This window comes from Xenopus laevis, chromosome 6L, assembly GCF_017654675.1.
Source record: "Xenopus laevis strain J_2021 chromosome 6L, Xenopus_laevis_v10.1, whole genome shotgun sequence".
NCBI lineage: Eukaryota > Metazoa > Chordata > Amphibia > Anura > Pipidae > Xenopus > Xenopus laevis.
The window spans coordinates 146,037,574-146,058,296 of NC_054381.1; the positions used below are offsets into that span (position 1 = coordinate 146,037,574).

At 35.3% G+C, this 20,723-nt stretch overlaps 1 protein-coding gene across 1 annotated transcript in view; it reads right to left on the reverse strand.

The window, feature by feature from the left end:
• Positions 1–20,723, reverse strand: part of LOC108718600 (CUB and sushi domain-containing protein 3) — a 696,593-nt gene that overhangs the window by 327,979 nt on the left and 347,891 nt on the right. The window contains exons 9-10 of the mRNA XM_041566615.1: positions 14,030–14,117; positions 13,459–13,583 (exon numbers count right to left, since the gene is read on the reverse strand). Of these exons, the coding sequence (XP_041422549.1) occupies positions 13,459–13,583; positions 14,030–14,117 (213 nt within the window). The remainder of the gene's footprint in view (positions 1–13,458; positions 13,584–14,029; positions 14,118–20,723) is intronic.

Below are 20,723 nucleotides of genomic sequence, written 5' to 3' on the forward strand. Positions count from 1 at the left end.
AAATGTGTGGCATATAATGGGGTAAAATTCAAGCTTTCTGACAATTTTCAGAAATTTGATAAAAACCGTTATGTTCAGCATTGCTTTGCAGTTTGGCAGTTTGCAGTAGAAACACTTATTTACCCATATTGGATTCGTCAGAATGTGTACTTTCTGAAAATATATGGTTTTCTGGGGTCTTTGTACTGTTAGGGGGGTCTAATGTCGCATAATACACACACCAGGTGCTTATATTGCAGCAGCCAGCGCGTCAGCTGTGAAAATGTATATACACTATTGTCATTTGGGGGTCTCTGTGCGCCACATAGTTTGGTATATCTATGCATATTGGGCATCAAAGTGTTCAGTAGACCCCTGGCGTTCATATTTAGGATGTTTTATGCTGATAAGTTACGAAATGTGGGGCATATAATGGGGTAAAATTCAAGCTTTGTGACGATTTTCAGAAATTTGATAAAAACGGTTACGTTCAGCATTGATTTGCAGTCTGGCAGTTTGCAGTAGAAACACTTATTTACCCATATTGGATTCGTCAGAATGTGTACTTTCTGAAAATATATGGTTTTCTGGGGTCTCTGTACTTTTAGGGGGGTCTAATGTCGCATAATACACACACCAGGTGCTCATATTGCAGCAGCCAGCGCGTCAGCCGTGAAAATGTATATACACTATTGTCATTTGGGGGTCTCTGTGCGCCACATAGTTTAGTATATCTATGCAAATTGGGCATCAAAGTGTTCAGTAGACCCCTGGCGTTCATATTTAGGATGTTTTATGCTGATACGTTACGAAATGTGTGGCATATAATGGGGTAAAATTCAAGCTTTCTGACAATTTTCAGAAATTTGATAAAAACCGTTATGTTCAGCATTGCTTTGCAGTTTGGCAGTTTGCAGTAGAAACACTTATTTACCCATATTGGATTCGTCAGAATGTGTACTTTCTGAAAATATATGGTTTTCTGGGGTCTCTGTACTGTTAGGGGGGTCTAATGTCGCATAATACACACACCAGGTGCTTATATTGCAGCTGCCAGTGCGTCAGCCGTGAAAATGTATATACACTATTGTCATTTGGGGGTCTCTGTGCGCCACATAGTTTGGTATATCTATGCATACTGGGCATCAAAGTGTTCAGTAGACCCCTGGCGTTCATATTTGGGATGTTTTATGCTGATAAGTTACGAAATGTGGGGCATATAATGGGGTAAAATTCAAGCTTTGTGACGATTTTCAGAAATTTGATAAAAACCGTTACGTTCAGCATTGCTTTGCAGTTTGGCAGTTTGCAGTAGGAACACATATTTACCCATATTGGATTCGTCAGAATGTGTACTTTCTGAAAATATATGGTTTTCTGGGGTCTCTGTACTGTTAGGGGGGTCTAATGTCGCATATTACACACACCAGGTGCTCATATTGCAGCAGCCAGCGCGCGTCAGCCGTGAAAATGTATATACACTATTGTCATTTGGTGGTCTCTGTGCGCCACATAGTTTGGTATATCTATGCATATTGGGCATCAAAGTGTTTAGTAGACCCCTGGCGTTCATATTTAGGATGTTTTATGCTGATAAGTTACGAAATGTGGGGCATATAATGGGGTAAAATTCAAGCTTTGTGACGATTTTCAGAAATTTGATAAAAACCGTTATGTTCAGCATTGCTTTTCAGTTTGGCAGTTTGCAGTAGAAACACTTATTTACCCATATTGGATTCGTCAGAATCTGTACTTTCTGAAAATATATGGTTTTCTGGGGTCTCTGTACTGTTAGGTGGTCTAATGTCGCATAATACACACACCGAGTGGTTATATTGCAGCAGCCAGCGCGTCAGCCGTGAAAATGTCTATACATATTGTCATTTGGGGGTCTCTGTGCGCCACATAGTTTGGTATATCTATGCATATTGGGCATCAAACTGTTTAGTAGACCCCTATGTTTATATTTAGGATGCTTTATGCTGGTAATGATACATGGACAATACGATGCTGGAAAGTTGAAGCTTTGAGGCAATTTCCAGATATTTCACCAAAACCGCCAAATTTGGCAAAGCCTTGCGACTCAGTAGTTTGGAGCAGAAAGGCATGGGTACCCATTTTAGATTCCGTAGAATGTGTACTTTCCAAAAATATATGGGTTTGGGGGGTAAACATATATTTCTGTGTTTTTACCCCGCAAAAATGCAGTCAATGTGTTGATTTTTCATTAGCTGAAGTTACCCACGGGACTGTTTGTATGCGCTAACTTCATTTTGGGGCCTCTAAATGCCAGATACTTTGGTAAACTTATGAACAATGGCCACCAAAATGTTCAGAGGAACCCTGGCAATCATATTTAGGGTGCTTTTTCTTAGTACGTAATGACACATGGGTGATATGGTGCTGGGAAGTTGAAGCTTTGAGGCAATTTTCAGATATTTCACCAAAACCGGCAACTTTGGGAAAGCCTTGCGACTCGGTAGTTTGGAGCAATAAGGCATGGGTACCCATTTTAGATTCTGTAGAATGTGTACTTTCCAAAAATGTATGGGTTTGGGGGGTAAACATATATTTCTGTGTTTTTACCCCACAAAAATGCAGTCAATGTGTTGATCTTTCATTAGCTGAAGTTACCCACAGGACTATTTGTATGCGCTAACTTCATTTTGGGGCCTCTAAATGCCAGATACTTTGGTAAACCTATGAACAATGGCCACCAAACTGTTCGGAGGAACCCTGGCAATCATATTTAGGGTGCTTTTTCTTGGTGCATAACGATACATGGGTGATATGGTGCTGGGAAGTTGAAGCTTTGAGGCAATTTTCATATATTTCACCAAAACCGACAAATGTGGGAAAGCCTTGCAACTCAGTAGTTTGGAGCAGAAAGGCATGGGTACCCATTTTAGATTCTGTAGAATGTGTACTTTCCAAAAATGTATGGGTTTGGGGGGTAAACATATATTTCTGTGTTTTTACCCCACAAAAATGCAGTCAATGTGTTGATTTTTCATTAGCTGAAGTTACCCACGGGACTGTTTGTATGCGCTAACTTCATTTTGGGGCCTCTAAATGCCAGATACTTTGGTAAACTTATGAACAATGGCCACCAAAATGTTCAGAGGAACCCTGGCAATCATATTTAGGGTGCTTTTTCTTAGTACGTAATGACACATGGGTGATATGGTGCTGGGAAGTTGAAGCTTTGAGGCAATTTTCAGATATTTCACCAAAACCGACAACTTTGGGAAAGCCTTGCGACTCAGTAGTTTGGAGCAGAAAGGCATGGGTACCCATTTTAGATTCAGTAGAATGTGTACTTTCCAAAAATATATGGGTTTGGGGGGTAAACATATATTTCTGTGTTTTTACCCCACAAAAATGCAGTCAATGTGTTGATTTTCATTAGATGAAGTTACCCACGGGACTGTTTGTATGCGCTAACTTCATTTTGGGGCCTCTAAATGCCAGATACTTTGGTAAACTTATGAACAATGGCCATCAAAATGTTCAGAGGAACCCTGGCAATCATATTTAGGGTGCTTTTTCTTAGTACGTAATGACACATGGGTGATATGGTGCTGGGAAGTTGAAGCTTTGAGGCAATTTTCAGATATTTCACCAAAACCGACAACTTTGGGAAAGCCTTGCGACTCAGTAGTTTGGAGCAGAAAGGCATGGGTACCCATTTTAGATTCAGTAGAATGTGTACTTTCCAAAAATATATGGGTTTGGGGGGTAAACATATATTTCTGTGTTTTTACCCCACAAAAATGCAGTCAATGTGTTGATTTTTCATTAGATGAAGTTACCCACAGGACTATTTGTATACGCTAACTTCATTTTGAGGCCTCTAAATGCCAGATACTTTGGTAAACCTATGAACAATGGCCACCAAATTGTTTGGAGGAACCCTGGCAATCATATTTAGGGTGCTTTTTCTTGGTGCGTAACGATACATGGGTGATATGGTGCTGGGAAGTTGAAGCTTTGAGGCAATTTTCAGATATTTCACCAAAACCGACAATTTTGGGAAAGCCTTGCGACTCAGTAGTTTGGAGCAGAAAGGCATGGGTACCCATTTTAGATTCGGTAGAATGTGTACTTTCCAAAAATATATGGGTTTTGGGGGGTAAACATATATTTCTGTGTTTTTACCCCACAAAAATGCAGTCAATGTGTTGATCTTTCATTAGCTGAAGTTACCCACGGGACTGTTTGTATGCGCTAACTTCATTTTGGGGCCTCTAAATGCCAGATACTTTGGTAAACTTATGAACAATGACCACCAAAATGTTCAGAGGAACCCTGGCAATCATATTTAGGGTGCTTTTTCTTAGTACGTAATGATACATGGGCGATATGGTGCTGGGAAGTTGAAGGTTTGAGGCAATTTTCAGATATTTCACCAAAACCGACAATTTTGGGAAAGCCTTGCGACTCAGTAGTTTGGAGCAGAAAGGCATGGGTACCCATTTTAGATTCAGTAGAATGTGTACTTTCCAAAAATATATGGGTTTGGGGGGTAAACATATATTTCTGTGTTTTTACCCCACAAAAAATGCAGTCAATGTGTTGATTTCTCAGTAGCTGAAGTAAAGTCCTGATCAATTTGGATGTGCTAACTTCATATTGGTGTCTCTAAATGCCAGATACTTTGGTAAACCTATGCATAATGGGTATCAAACTGTTCAGTGGACCCCTGGCAATCATATTTCAGGTGCTTTTTCTTGGTACCTAATATAGTTTGGGATATGCGGAGCAGCAAAATAAAACCTTTGAAATGATTTTTCAGAATTTTGAATTTTTTTTTGAAAAACCGCTATTTTCAGACAAGCTTTTATGTTTGGTAGTTGGGAGTAGAGAGACATAGTTACCCATTTTGTAATCGGCAGAATGTGTACTTTTCAAAAATGTATGGTTTTCTGGGGTAAACCTACGGTTTCAGGATTTTTTGCCTTGGAATCTAAAGCATGCCGTTTTCTGCCTTAGTGCTTTCAAAATTCGGTAATATACTGCCGGGAGTTTTTGCTGTACAGAAATCCTAAATCTCCCTAAAACTATACATATCTGGTATTGGCACGTTCGAGAGACATAAGGCTTTCCAAATCAGTTGGATTTTCATCCCTAAAATGAAATATTTTTCTGGTATAAATTGATATACGATGAAAAATGGTAATTTTTCATTTTTTTTTGGTATTTAGCACTATAAATTTTTTTGCACAGGTGGAAATACATGAAAACTCCGGCAGATTTAGAAAGCTCAGTTTCTACCGAAAAAAACAATGTATAGTTTTCCTAGGTAAACTATAGGTTTCCCCTCAGAAAATGCCCCTAAAGTGAGAGAGCACAAAATGTTTCAAAAACGGCTGGCATTTCGCGTAACCAAAATGTGAAATTCTGCTGGCACTTAAAGGGTTAATTCATGCTGACACTGTTGATGCTATTTTAGAGCCTTAAGCATGTATGCAATTCTAAAAGCATTTTAACCATAATTTTAGAAGGTTTACTTGAATAGAAGACTGGAAAGAGAATTGGGACAGTAAGCATGTGGTATATGGAAATATAATAGAGTCCATTTTATTGTATCATGACTCAATAGCGAAAAACTAAAGAATGGGAGGCACATTTAAAACAGGTTTAATTACTAATTCATGTGAGTTTTTTTAAACTCTATTAAATTAAAATATAAAATTATAATAATTCTCAAAATTCAAATTCATATTAAAACTCAAATCGAGTTTGGATAGTTCACAATTCAAATTTGAAAGTTTTGACCATAAAATAATTTTAAGATTCAAATTTTCAATTTGACCCTTAATAAATCTGCCCCTAGATGTCTTTTGTTGTCAAATTATACCATTATAGACCTTGGTATATTTAATAACAATTACAGAAACAGCATAACTTATTTACTTGTTTAAACCTAATGTGAAGTCATCATAATGATTCAGCATGGATTAAATCTTGAATAAAGATTGTAATAATAAAGTTAATAAAGTATTGTAATATTTTATTCTTGCATTTGTATGAATTATAATGACAAACTGGCTTTCAGTTCTTGCTTTGTATTTACAGGATTAAGAATCTTCCGAGCTCCTGAAAATCTTAGTATATACTATTTTTAGATTTATAGAATTACAAAAGCATTTATAAAATGTATTCTGTGAAATATTTCACAGTAATGTATTTTAAGATAACGTTATTGACAGTTTTGCTGAAATCACAGTTTTCTTATTGAAGTAGCCTGAGACATTGCAAATACAAGGAATACAGTTATATTCTCAAAAAAGCTATATGGTTTTTATAATCTATTTTACTTTTTGGTGTATCTTATCATCTGTATTCAGAACAGAATGTATTCCATATTTTTGGCTTACAAGATGAATTCAAAATTAAAAAAAAATAACAAGTAAAAGCTAAAATAGGATAATCCTTCCTTTATGCAGTGTGAAGTTGTTGCAAATGACAAAAATGCATCTAAAAAATTATCCAGTACAATCTACAAATTGCACAGATTTTTGTACTTTGGTAAAGGAGCCCTTCTGTGTTTCAGTTCTTGAAAGTCTTTGAATGAGTTTTTTTGTCAACACTCATATAAAATAAGGGTTAAGAATTGATAAAAAGATTATTAATACACTCATGAACTCATTTGCAAGGAAAAAAACAAGATGCTAAATGCAAAAAAATATGTATAAAGTGTTTGCACTGATAGGGGCAGATGTATCAAGAGTCGAATATCGAGGGTTAATTAACCCTCGATATTCGACTGGCGAATTAAAATCTTTCAACTTCGAATATCGAAGTCGAAGGATTTTGCGCAATTCCTTCGATCGAACGATTGAAGGAATAATCGCTTGATCGAACGATTCACAGGATTTTAATCCATCGATCGAAGGATTATCCTTCGATCAGAAAATTGTTAGCAAGCCCATGGGGACCTTCCCCTTAGGCTAACATTGGCCTCCGTAGGTTTTAGGTGGCGAACTAGGGGGTCAGTGATTTTTTTTAAAGAGACAGTACTTCGATTATCGAATATTCGATTTTTAGTTCGAATCGTTCGATTCGAAGTCAAAGGTCGTAGTCGAAGGTCGAAGTAGCCAATTCGATGGCCGAAGTAGCCCAAATAACCATTCAAAATTCAAACTATTTTTCCTCTTTTCCTTCAGATTGGAGTTGTAAAAGGTGATTTACTGGAATATCTGAGAGGAGTAGGTTACAGTAATCAAGGCAGTAGATGATAAGAGACTGAATAAGTGTTTGGGTTGATTCTGACCTGAGATATAGTCGTATTGGGGCAATGTTGCACAGTTAATACAACAAGATTTTGCAAGTGTTTGGATGTGTGGAAAAGACAGATGTGAGTCTAGGCTAACTCCTAGGCAGTGAGCCTGTGTGGTGGAATGAAAGGTGGTGTTGTTTACTGTGAGTGATATCTGAGGGACAGGGGAAGATCTTGGATGATGAGTTCTGTTTTTGAAAGGTTCAGTTTCAGATGATGCTGTGACATCCAGGAGGAGACAGCAGAGAGGCAGTCTGTAACTTGGGAAAGGACAGAAGGAGTGTAGTATCTTGTAGTGCACCTTTTCATTTCAGTATTGTCGATTAACTGCCACACCGCTTTAATTCTCCAGTTTGTACTGTACTTTACTTTTTTCAAAATGTATGTGTAGTGCTATCCTATTACACTACACAATGGATATACTTTAAAAATCTTCAGGTCACTTCTCCTTTACTGCTTAATTCCCATGTTCCTCTATCCTGTCAAAGACTTTTCTAGAAGATCCTTGATACACAGTCATCTGTCAGAGTTACTCTTCTACAGTCATACATTGATGGCATATAAATAGTGATGGGCGAATTTGCGCCGTTTCATCGAAAAATTCGAGAAACGGCACCGGCGTCTTGTCTCGAATTTTTACCAGCGAATTTTCACAGCCGTTTTGTGAATCACCGCGAATTTGCGCCTGGCAAATAAATTCGGCCATCACTACATATAAAAGCAGAAGGCCACATTGCCAAGATTCTTTTAATACATAATATGAACTTAGTAGAACAGTGAAATATAAAATTGCTTAACCAAAGAACCCCTTTATACTTATTAATCTTATTTTTCTGAAATATAATCACTGCTGCATGATTTTGTAATAGTTGCCAGGTGATAGCAGCTCCTCCACAACAAATGAAAGCAGCCCAATTTATGTCTTGTAATGACCAAAATACTTTTTCTTTGTGACCTGAATGATAGTAAAAAGTAGTCCTGCAATTTAAGTTCTGCAATTATAAAGCTGAATGGCCCAGGGGATTAATAGTGCATGTCTAGCAATACAAACTCAAATTTTGTTCAGATAAAAAGATCTATATATTATTATCAGATAATCAATTGAATGAGATGTATCCAAGGAAAATTAATTTAAGGGAAGTTGCAATAATGGGGACAATGAAAATGGCAATATCTATTATATTACTTGTATGGGAACTGTTATCCAGAATGCTTGGGACCTGGGGTTTGCCGGATAATGGATCTTTCTGTAATTTGGATCTTCATACCTTAAGTCTACTAGAAAATCATGTAAACATTAAATAAACCCAATAGGCTGGTAATACTTCCAATAAGGATTAATTATATCTCAGTTATATCAAGTAGAAGGTAATGTTTTTTTAGTAAAGAGAAAAAGAAGAAATCAATTTTAAACATTTGGGTTATTTGGATAAAATTTAGTCTATGGGAGACTGCCTTTCTGTAATTTGAAGCTTTCTGGATAATGGATTTTCAGATAAAGGATCCCATACCTGTACTGTTTTGAATTTAAGGTAAACCATTTATCTGGGCATCTTAGACCTCAGGGGCAGATTTATCAAGGTTCAAGTTGTGTTTTTCACATAAAATTGAGTTTTCAAGGTTATTTTTGAGTCAAAAATAGATTTTTTCGGGTAAAAAAAACCTCGAATTTTTCAAGATTTATTATACCCTGACCCTGGAAATAGCTTGAATCTAAAAATACACCTGTCTGAAACCTGTCATGTATGAGTCAATGGCAGAGGTCCCTTGAACCATTTGAAGATATTAATAGCTTTCATGATGCTAAAATGTTTTTGTTCTATCAATTTGAGTGATTCACGTTTTTTTGCTGAAATCTCCATCAATTTGAGTTTTTGGGTTTTGTACCTCGTTCTCACTGATTTGAGTTTTCTACATTAAAGTTTTTCTTAAATTAGAAACCATTCGAATTGGAGTTCATTTGAGTTTTAAAAAAGCTCACATAGCTCTAAATTTCGACCTTTAATAAATAACCCCTTTAATGTCTAACAGGATTAATTCTAGATCTCTGTTTTTGGGATGAGGCCCAAAGACCCTATAATTTGTTTAAAACAAAATTGTTCAATCAAGGACCCATCCAGAATCTCCCAAACATACAGAATGAGTTCAAGGGGTCACAGATTTAAGGTTATACTGTTGAAATATTGTTTTCCTAAGGGATTAACTCCTACCGCTTATCTTCTTCGGGAACCAATTACTGTATGTGTGATGACAAGGGTTTCTGCTACCATTATTAGAAGTCTGCTTCTCTTTATAAACATAAGGCATTTTTAAATGATGGTAGAGCATTCTCAACCTTTACTTAGGGGCAAATTCATCATTGGTCAAATATTGAGGGTTAATTAACCCTGGATATTCGACTGGGAATTAAAATCCTTTGACTTCGAATATCGATATACAGTGCATCACTCCTTGTGGAATTGTCAACCCTTGTGACATCCATAGCTATTCCTGAAAGTGAGTCATATAATCTTCAGCAAAGAATGTCAATGTATTTAGGATATTTTATGTCAGAATTGCCAATTGTTTCATAAACTCCTTCCCTAAAGCCTTAACTCATCGAACGATTCGAAGGATTTTAATCCAACGATCGAAGGATTATGATTCGACCAAAAAAACATAGGAAACATTGAGTTTGGTAGGTTTTAGATGGCGAACTAGGGGGTCGAAGTTTTTTCTTAAAGAGGCAGTACTTCGACTATCGAATAGTTCAACGATTTTTAGTTCGAATCCTTCGATTCGAAGTCGTAGTCGAAGGTCGAAGTAGCCCATTCGATGGTCGAAGTAGCCTAAAAAACACTTCGAAATTCAACGTTTTTTTACTTCGAATCCTTCACTCAAACTTGGTGAATTGGCCCCTTAAAGTCATTCTTTTTTGGCCAGATATTATTAGTTTAACTCACTGATCTGACTGAACTCTACCCTGGTAGATATCCTCAATCCACCCATGGGTGATATTCCTCAAAAACTTTATAACAATGCTTCAGCATTGTATTATTTATTATATTTAGGAGGCTCAGTGACTAAAGAAAAGTATAATAAAAATTAGATAATTTTTGTAATGTACATGTCATGCAAAATAAATTTGATATTAAATCACAAGAACTATACTTTTAAATAGAATTATACAATGAATATAATTAAATTGACTAGACTAGTTTATAACAATATATTTAGAAACTTGCAAGCACATAAAAATTGGCAAAGCAAGGTAAATTTGAAACTGGAAGTGAATCATCAATGTTACCTGATGCTCCTCCAGAAGTGTAAATGCTATTACCATCTGGAAAAGCATATGTTTCATTCTCAAACATTTCTATTTACAAAATTAATAAATAACCTGTATGTATTGTTTTATTAAATATATTTTTTTTACGTTTTGGTTATTGTATGAAACTCAGTAATAATGACAATAACGTCAGAATATTAGTGCTAAACTCTTTTTCACACTTGGTATGTTTACTAGAGTTTGTTATATAACTATATAATAATAGTGTATTTGTCATTGTCATAAAAGCAATGATATACCATGCAAAACATAATTTGATGCTGAAAAAAGTAGACACTTTTTAAATGTGGCATGCAGAGACCAATGGCACCAATAAAGATCAAACTAAAATAACTATACAAGCACTACTTAAGTGTTTTAGTCTTTTCAGCTCATATTTTTACATATGAAACTGCAACCCCCATAGCTAGTCAGTTTTAAAACAAGAAGGCAGTGTGCAAAGTGCAAAATACTTGCCACAGTTCTCTACACTCTATTTCAGAGTGCAAAGGCTGTTGGTAAATGACCTCTCAAGTGTTAATAAGACACACAGTAGCACTAATTGGTACTAGCCAGGTTGTAAACACATGAAATGTAACAGATTTAGGGTTAAGGAATTTATACAGTGCATCACTCCTTGTGGAATTGTCAACCCTTGTGACATCCATAGCTATTCCTGAAAGTGAGTCATATAATCTTCAGCAAAGAATGTCAATGTATTTAGGATATTTTATGTCAGAATTGCCAATTGTTTCATAAACTCCTTCCCTAAACCCTTAACTCATGACACAGATAAGGATACATCAACTATATTATATAGATATAATGATGTCTACATTCCCTGGCCAGCATTCCTAGCGATGCATTTGCACTCAGAAACTTTGCTTGGTGATTAAAGTTATTTTATCCCCTGAACCCAGTATAAAACAGCCAATATTCCCTTAGTAACAGAGTTTTCAGGTTTCAAAGATGTCAAAAGTTGGTTCACAAAAAAACAATAGCTGATGTGTTACACAAAGGTGGGTTGATGCAGTTACAAAAAAACTGGGTTACTTTTATTCCATAACTTGTGTAATATATATTTATAAGCCTTTGCCAAATTCCTATTCATAAATATTTTTTCCTGTAATTTTAACAAAAAATACCATTTATTGGGGGAAATAAAGCAAAGTGTATCAAAGCAAAGACCTCAAATAAAAAAATAAAATAGAACATATATTACAGAGGAAACTGGCATTTCAATGCCATCTGTCTATTTGTATTTTTCCAAAAGTCTGTATCTATTTGCATTGTGTTTCATGATATGCTTTATCTGTGCAAGGCTATGTCATTCTCTAGGTAAGCACTGCATACCATCTGTACTACCCACGATATTACCTGAACACATTAACAAACTGCTTGTGCAACTAACGTTGATGGAATTTTGTAATTGTAATGGTTCTAAAATTTAGCATAGTTTGGTAAGAAGTTCTTTAAACACATTCTTAGCATATTATTAACTTTCATTTAGCATTTTTACCCAAAACCAAACCATTCAAATGATATTGTCATACTCATACATATAAGGGGTTATTTATCAAAGTCCGAATTTATCTCAATATTTTCTGCTACAAACTCAGATCAAATCCGCTCGGATTTTTTACGCTTATTTATTATTACATTTTCCCGAAAATTTGCCTTGCAGGAAAAAAATCTGATTTTCACAATCTTTTTTTCAGAATTTTCACCCAAAAACTCATTTTAGGTTCAAATAGTGAGGTGGATGTGTGAACACTACTCTGACAGTGAAGTATAATGGAAAATTCACCATTGCACTTTAAGAGGCCCATTTATCAAAGGTCAAATTTCATTTTTTTAATTCAAATATACTCACAATTTGACTGGGAGGTTATTTAAGAAAAAAAATTGAATGTTTAATATTCGATCAAATGGTTCCGACCTGAAAATTTGAATCGTATTCCATTTGTATTCCATTTGTACAAATAGTTTTTCTCACAAAAAAAACCCTCAAATGTCAGGAAGGCTATTAACATCTCTAAATGGCTCAACGGACCTCTGCCACTGAATTGTACATGATCTCGGCAGTTTTAGGTGGCAAATATTCTAATTAGGACTGTTTCCATGGCCAAGTTGTGATACATCTTACATTCGAATTTACATTAGAATAGGGAGATTAAAATTCAAATTTGCAAATTTTGAAACTCGAAAATTTAATTTGAATTTGAGTTTACTATTTGACCCTTGATAAATCTGCCCCAACTGCATTTCCATTAAGCCACATCTAATTTGGGAGATTTCGCATGGTATATGAAAAAAGCGAGTTTGAAACATGATCAGTACAGTATTGCTGAATTTTGTCTAAATAAATCAATAAGTTCCACAGTCACTGGGTAATGATGTGTTTAAAAAAAAGATATATTTAACCAGGAGGCAATGAAATAAGTGGCAATTAAATATATAACATAATGCATAGTTTATTCATTCAACTCTACACAAACACATCATTTTATCATAACAGGAAGATAGTTGCTTATTTATAACTTATTTACGGTATGTTGTACATATACGTGGGCTGGGGGCATTAAAATTGCTTGTTGTAGAAACTCCTAAACTGAGTTTTAGGATTATGTAAAGAATGATATTATTTTGGTATGTTTTTGCCTATGCCATGTGGGTTTTATTAACCATACAGAAATAAGTGGAATTTCTGACCAATTCAGCAGCTGAGAACAAATCTAATAACATAACTCAATATAGCAGGATACAAAATGCTCAGACAGAAATCACACTTTTTGATAGAACAGAGTATTATGCATTCTATTACAAATAACACAAAAGAAGGTAATCGCTTGGTCATCCTTTACCTCCAGTTTGCTTTTATACTCCTTACCTTTACATACTGGTCTGTGGTCACTCCATGCTGCAAAGACATCAGCAATCCTTTGGCAGTTGATACTTTTCTCACCTTGAAGAACATAGTCTTCATCACAAGAAAACAGAACTGTGGCTCCAAGGCTATAGCAATAGAAAAAGAAGGAAGAAAAGAGAAATGCAAAAAAAGAGTGTTCAGAAAGCAGATCCATGGTGGCTCATATAACAGCTTTGCAGAAAAGCAATTTCACTAATAAAATACGCATATAAATAAATAACTATATATCTTTTTTAAAAGTATATTTGTTTAGTTATTTACTTAGCTCAAAATACCCGAAATCCAAAGAAATCTTGATTTTTTTTATAAAATCTGACTTTTTGTTTACAGAAACAAAAAATAAATAAGAAATGCATTTCTAGTGGAAATAGGTCTGTAAATTAGCAAGAATGTAGCAATGAACAAAAGGAGAAATAGGGTAATTTTACTAATGTATTCTTCTGAATTAAGTATGTAATGTTCCTGTTCCTGGTGGTACATAATACATATACAAACCAGCCAAATTAATCAGGACCAAATGTGAAGTCTTTACCTAAAATCAGAGCCTATTCTTTTTCCATTCTCAGGTTCCCCCGGGTCTGGACACATATTTGATGCTTGTTTAATTCCTCCCTCATTTACTGTAAAAGATAGAAAGTAAATAGATCAGACAAATCTTATCAAGGCCGACATACCGTGTATAGAGCAATGGTAAGATTTAACATAAATGAATGGATGTCTACACTTGAGAAATCAATTCCAACAGTGTCAGACTGGCTTGTTGGGAGTCTGTGATGAGGTCAGTGAAATGACTGAGGCCACATTTGTTGCCACAGATAAGCTGGGGTATCCAGGAAGGCTATCATTGATGTAGAGCTGGCAAGGGCAGTTTTGAAGAAAGAATGTTCACAGTGTAAATTGAAGAGCAAGAGATAATAGATTCCTCAAACAACCATATAGTCTGAGCTGTAAACAGCAGTGGTATAGCGAGATTCCACCAGCACAATGCCCCTGTCTGTGCTATCCTCTGCAGTCTATATGCATTCACTATATTGCTCTTACACTCTGTACTAGCAATAATGTACCAAGTAGAACACACAGAGAAGTACACCTGTCCACACAGAATTAGCCCTGAATGTGTATTTTTGAAAGTAGCCACTCTGGTTGTTGTGATATCTCTATGTATAAAATATTTCGCATAGACTTCAGTGGATTGGCACCTAGTGAGAAAAAAAGTGCTTCCTGGGCTATACTAATTAGTAAAATGTGAACAAGTAACTTCTCATACATGGGCATAACAGGATTTTTCTCAGTAAAAAGTTAAGATTTTAGGGATCTAGCTGGCGAGCCCTTGATATCTGATTCTTCACTAGAGCCTTGGAGTTCCCAGTTTGTCACTGAATGCCAATAAATTTTAATGCAATAATGAAACAGTTTTTAATATTATTATTAATAATATTAACATGCATTTTTAGAGAACCAACATATTGTGCTGTAAAATAATTGTGTTTATACAAAGAAATCACATGAATTACATACATAGAACACACAGAGTTACATACATAATGACCAGTACCGGTACAAAATGTGAGGAAGGCCCTGTGTAAAATAGCTTACAATCTAAAGGGGAAGGGAATAAAACACAAGGTTTGGAAGTTGGCAAGATCAGAAATATGCAGATGAGAGATGTAGCATATGGTATTGCATTTGGTACAGTAGCTAAAAAGAATGAGGGAAGCTTCTCTTAAGAAATGTGTTTTAAGAGATCTTTTGAAAACAGAAAGGTTGGGAGAAAGTCAGACAGACAGTGGGAGAAAATTTCAGAGGAGGGGTGCAGCCCATACATGTCTTGAATGGGAGCATGTGAGAAGGTAATGAGAGAGAAAGTTGAGAGAGGTCAGTAGAGTAAGCAAAGTAAGCATTTGGGTGAGTATCTAAAGATGACTCCAAGGTTTCGGGTGGGGCAGAGCTATGAAGTGCTTGGAATATCAGGGTCACTAGATTGAATTTTACTCTGAAAGGTGCAAGAGTTGACAGTCTCTGGCAGGAAATTCCATTTAATAGAGAGTTACAGTAGTCTAGACGTGATATGATGAGAGAGTGAATACAAATTTTGGCAGCATCTTGGGTGATAAATGATCGTATTTTGGACATGTTCCTTAGGTGTAAGTGGCATGATTTAAAAGATGACTGTATATGAGGATTGAAGGAGAGGGCAGAATCTAGGATAACCCCAAGGCACTGGGCCTGTAGAGATGGGGTGAAAGTGGAATTATTAACTTTGATAGATACTTCTAGGATGTTATGAGTGTTAGTTGGGGGAAAGAGAACCATTTCTGTTTTAGAGAGGTTCAATTTAAAGTAGCGTTGTGACATTCACATAGAGATAGCAGACAGGCAGGTGGAGACCCGAGTTAAAAGCTCTAGGCTGAGATCAGGAGAGGAGAGATTGATCTGAGTATCATCAGCATAGAGGTGTAATTGAGTTGAATAGCTTGTTGAGGGAGAAAGTATAGAGAGAAAATAATAAGGGGCCCACAACAGAGCCTTAAGGAACCCAAACGGAAAGAGGTAGGGAAGAAGATGATACTCCATTGTAGGAGAGATTAGTGAGGTAAGAAGAGAACCAGGAAATGGCCGTGTCTTGATGATCAATGAATGGAGGGATTTCAGGAGGAGAGGATGATCTAAATGCAGCCATGAGATCAAGAAGTATTAGTAGTGAGAAGTAGTTTTTGGCTTTTGCTGTTAAAAAAATCATTAGGTAGGTTTTACAAAATCAGAATGACTTGTACAAAGATCTTTCTGGGGTTAAATAACCTGGAATCTTGTGCATCTTCAGCATAATCTGTTTAGTATAACCAGCATGTGATCAGAGACCTCATGGAGACAATAGTTATTACTATATATATATATATATATATATATATATATATATATATATATATATATATATATATATATATATATATATATATATAGGCATACTCTTCTTTAGTAAATTGGTGATGTGGGAATTTCCATGTTTGGAAATATTTAAAATATTGACTTGACTTTTGCGCTTTACTAAATATGCCCCTCTTTCTATCAGCTGCATATAGATTTAGTGCAAGTAGCCTTGCATTGTAGTATGAGATGCAAAGCTGAATCTGAAATGCTAAAATGAATCTACCAAATATATCTTAAAATTATGATGCTAGGCTTTTGAACATCTCTCCAGAATTTTTGCATGCATTTCAATTGTTGGCATGTAAATAAATAAATCTTAGAGTGGAGAACATAGTTTTTTATGTATGTTTCCAAGAACTAGAGAATATTTGATACCATTTTTCAGTACACAATATGTATGTCAGAACACAAGTTGGTCATATTTCAAGTCATTTACAAGCATATTTCAAGACATTTACAAGCCTAAGAAAATGTCCTTTTTCATTACTTTCCTTGTACAGTTCATAGTATAGTAATCTACTGAGGGTACATGAGACAGGAAGAAAGTAAAACTGAAAAACTGCCATCCTAGTACTAAGTATGGGGAATAATAACTGCCAACAATCTGATATATTTAAGCTATATTTGAGCTACTTTTTTCTTTACACATAAACAATATGAGAAAAAAAAAAACATTATTATTGTTGTTTTTGTGACAGCAGTTTAATATGTTCCATCAGCAGAGTCCAAGAAAATATATGCAGGAAAAAAAAGTGTGACATATTTTACTTTGTTTACTGTTTTATTGCACATCATAGGAAAACAAATGGTTTTATTTAAATTTGTAGGTAACCATTTTTATCACTGTTTTAAGAATAATTTCCCATTATAGCTGCTCCTACTACAGCTGTTCACAGTTAATGTTTAAGACTTATATTTCTGGGTGGGGAATACCCAGCATTCACCCAACATACCCACACTGTTCGAAGCCTACTCAGAGCTGACTGCAAGAGTAGTGTAAAATATGTAATATGTAGACACCTTCTACAGAGGGTTAGTGGGTGTATGTTATTCCTCATCACATCTTGCTTCTTCTAGCAGACAGACCTAATTTGCTTCTCCTTCTCAAAAATAAGCAATTCTAATAAAGTAGTACAGGACAGTACAGTAATAAGTCAATTGAAGGTATGTAGGGGTTATAAACTTAAGTTATATTTATAAACTTAACCAGTACTGAGTATTAATCCCATATTGTATGATGTGAAATTCTGTAAATGTTTGCCACTTTGTGGTTCTCTAGAAAGAAACATTATACACAGATTCATGCATAGAAGTGAATGAATATATAAATAACTATATAAAACATATGACTGTGCATCTTCAGTTGATGGTTTTGTATGCAAAATACATTTTCCTCAATAAAGATTGAAAGTTACAAAAAAATTTTTATGGGGGAAATATGTATAACTTTTTGTGTTCTTATAAAGAATAACATATTTTTTTCTGCAACATGAATTTAATTATACTGTAGAAACAACTACTTTTGATTACATTATTTTTTTCTATTCAGCTGGAGACTTTATATTTTATTTCTGATTTGTTTCTACTGTATACTGTACATTAATATTCACCCTACATTTCTTTGCTTTTTGTTTTTTAAATAGTTTAGTTTTGTTTCTTTTTAATTTCCAAACAAGCTCTTTATTCCAGCAGGACATAAAAGCTTTGTGCTGCATTGTAAGAACGGAATCCAGTGCTTTATCAAAGTGCAGAAAGAAATACATATTCTTCACATAGTGATGCCTCTCAGAATCTGCAACCCTATTAATAGACACCTTTAACAACAATGTCTATTTATAATATAAGGTAAAATCTCTTACAGAAATATACTAAATACATGCAATACAACATAAATCTGATAAACTCATCTTGGAAGTAACAACTTATTGTATGAATGGAGCGTCCGCTTAAAAACCATGAATAGCAATTGACATCATTCCATCTGTATCATACAGTATGCCAAGAGTTTATGTTTTTCTAATGGTGTAAGCAAAGTATGATAGGCAGTGTATTGTGTGCACATTCTATTACACACTCTTTTCAAAATGAGTTGAACATATGGGAGATGTTATGCCCAACTGCATTTCACCAAATGTTGATCATGAGGCAGCCGCAGGCGTTAAACTTAAGGGTGCATAGTATGTAGACATTGTACAGTGCAATAACCTGTGCCAAAGGGACACAGACACATGTTCCAGTTTTAAACATTTGTGCTGTTCCTCCATGTGTTCAACCCTCTAACTGTAATACCATGAACACTCCCTGCATCTGCTGCATGTTTAGTGCTCAGCTGGGTGCATATGGACCCATATGTCCAAGATGTTATTGAAACAGATATCTGAAACACTCTGTAGTTACAATATGACCTCCAAATAAACTGTTCTTCTGTTATTAGCTGTGGAAGAAAAAATTGCATCTCTTACCTGTACACACATAAGTATATAGGGAAAAAATACAATGCACTCACCATAAAGAAGATACATAAGCCACTTTTTACATACTATTAGATACTGGAATTACAGTAAGGTCTTTTAGTATTGACATGCACTTGTTGAAGATATAGTGCTGGTTTCTGTAAATGTACATTATTTCTACAGTATATTGATTGCAAAAGTACTGTGTGGCATGTTATAAATGTGTTTATTAATGTCCTAGTAGAGAGAAGTTGTTGAATTGCGTTTAATTAGCCCCTTTAAAATACAGCACTTCCCTCTTTATTAGTGCTCATTTCCCCAGTATGTACCATAATTATCTGTTTAGTTATATACACTGTACCCTGCATTATGACTTTTTAATTGCTTCTTGGTTCCTATGATTCCTTAGGATGTCTCAGTGGTGAAGACATAATTTCCCTTAATTTTATCACATTAAGGCAAATTACATCTTCATCTGAAGGAAGCCTGTAATGTATTTTTTCATTATATGGGGATAATCCTAAACAAACTGACAGTCAAAACACTGTCAGTTTGTAATAGGTTTAAGGATGTATTCCTTGCACATTATTGTGACATGTATCTAAGCCTTTACAGTTTTTGCTTCTTTTCAGAAAATAAAGAACTCCAATGAATGTCTATTGAGCAAATTGACTGTTTCTTTACTGGCACAAAATGTCAACATTAGAACAGAATCTTCCCTTCAATGTGTCCACCTTAACTTAACAGGACTGTAAACAGTTAACAGTTGTTTTGTTCCCATAGGTGCTAGCTCTACTGGACTTGACTGTGTAGTTGTATCTGTAGTTGTATCTGTCTGTGGTACCCCATGGATTTTCACAGGTTTCCAGTGACATAATTAGCAACCATAGTTGGTTAACAGGGTATTTGATGCCCCTACTCCTTCTTGCATATGCCCATCTGTGGTTTGTTAACACCCATGTTCCTTACCATAAATTCATTTTGACTTCGCCTCAGACTGCTCAACAAGATTCCACTTTAGGATTATGTACAGCATGACTTGATTTAATGACATTTAATTCATGAGCCCTACTCCCTTACAGAGTTATATGCAAAATCAGTTTTCTTATATGGAGTTCCCCAATAATGACCTCTCGTCCAAGCATACCCTCCATTAAGTGGTCCCATTGAGGCCAAGCAGCCTTTATTCTCTTCCTAGTATAAAATGGGCGTAACAGTCAACCCCAACAGATTTCTAGCATTTTCTCAACCATTCTTGTCCAGGACCTTTCCTCCTAAAGAAGGTGGATTATAAAAAAAAAATCTAGCACAAATTGTTCAATTCCTAATCCTTTAGGAGCCAATGGCCTCACAAATTGTTGAACCATGAAAATTGGGTTTTGACATTTTGGATTTTGAAATTGTTTAGAAAGCAATGTCAATGCTTCTTGAAGTGTTATGCTGGGCTGTACTTTAAACCTTTTAATCACCAATATGTTATATGACAGTAGCAGTGGTAACTAAAACTACAGATCTTTTGAAGGGGTGCTAAAAAGGCAAATAAAACAAAAAAGGAAAATATGTAACCAATACATATACCCATTCAATTACTGAATTAATTAATTTATACATAATAAAGGGATCATTTATGAAGGAGGAAGTAAGAAAGTGGCAAAACTATTGTACAGAGGGAGCACCAGATGATGGAGATTACAAGTGAGCCCTGAACTCAATGCCTACTAAAGGCAATGATTAAGTGCAGGACGTTTGGACCTGTATAAAATATGCTTTGCTTTCAGAAACCATTGTGTGCGGCTGCCGTAATTAAAGCTGCATAGTATTTTGTGTGTGTGCAATTTTTCATCC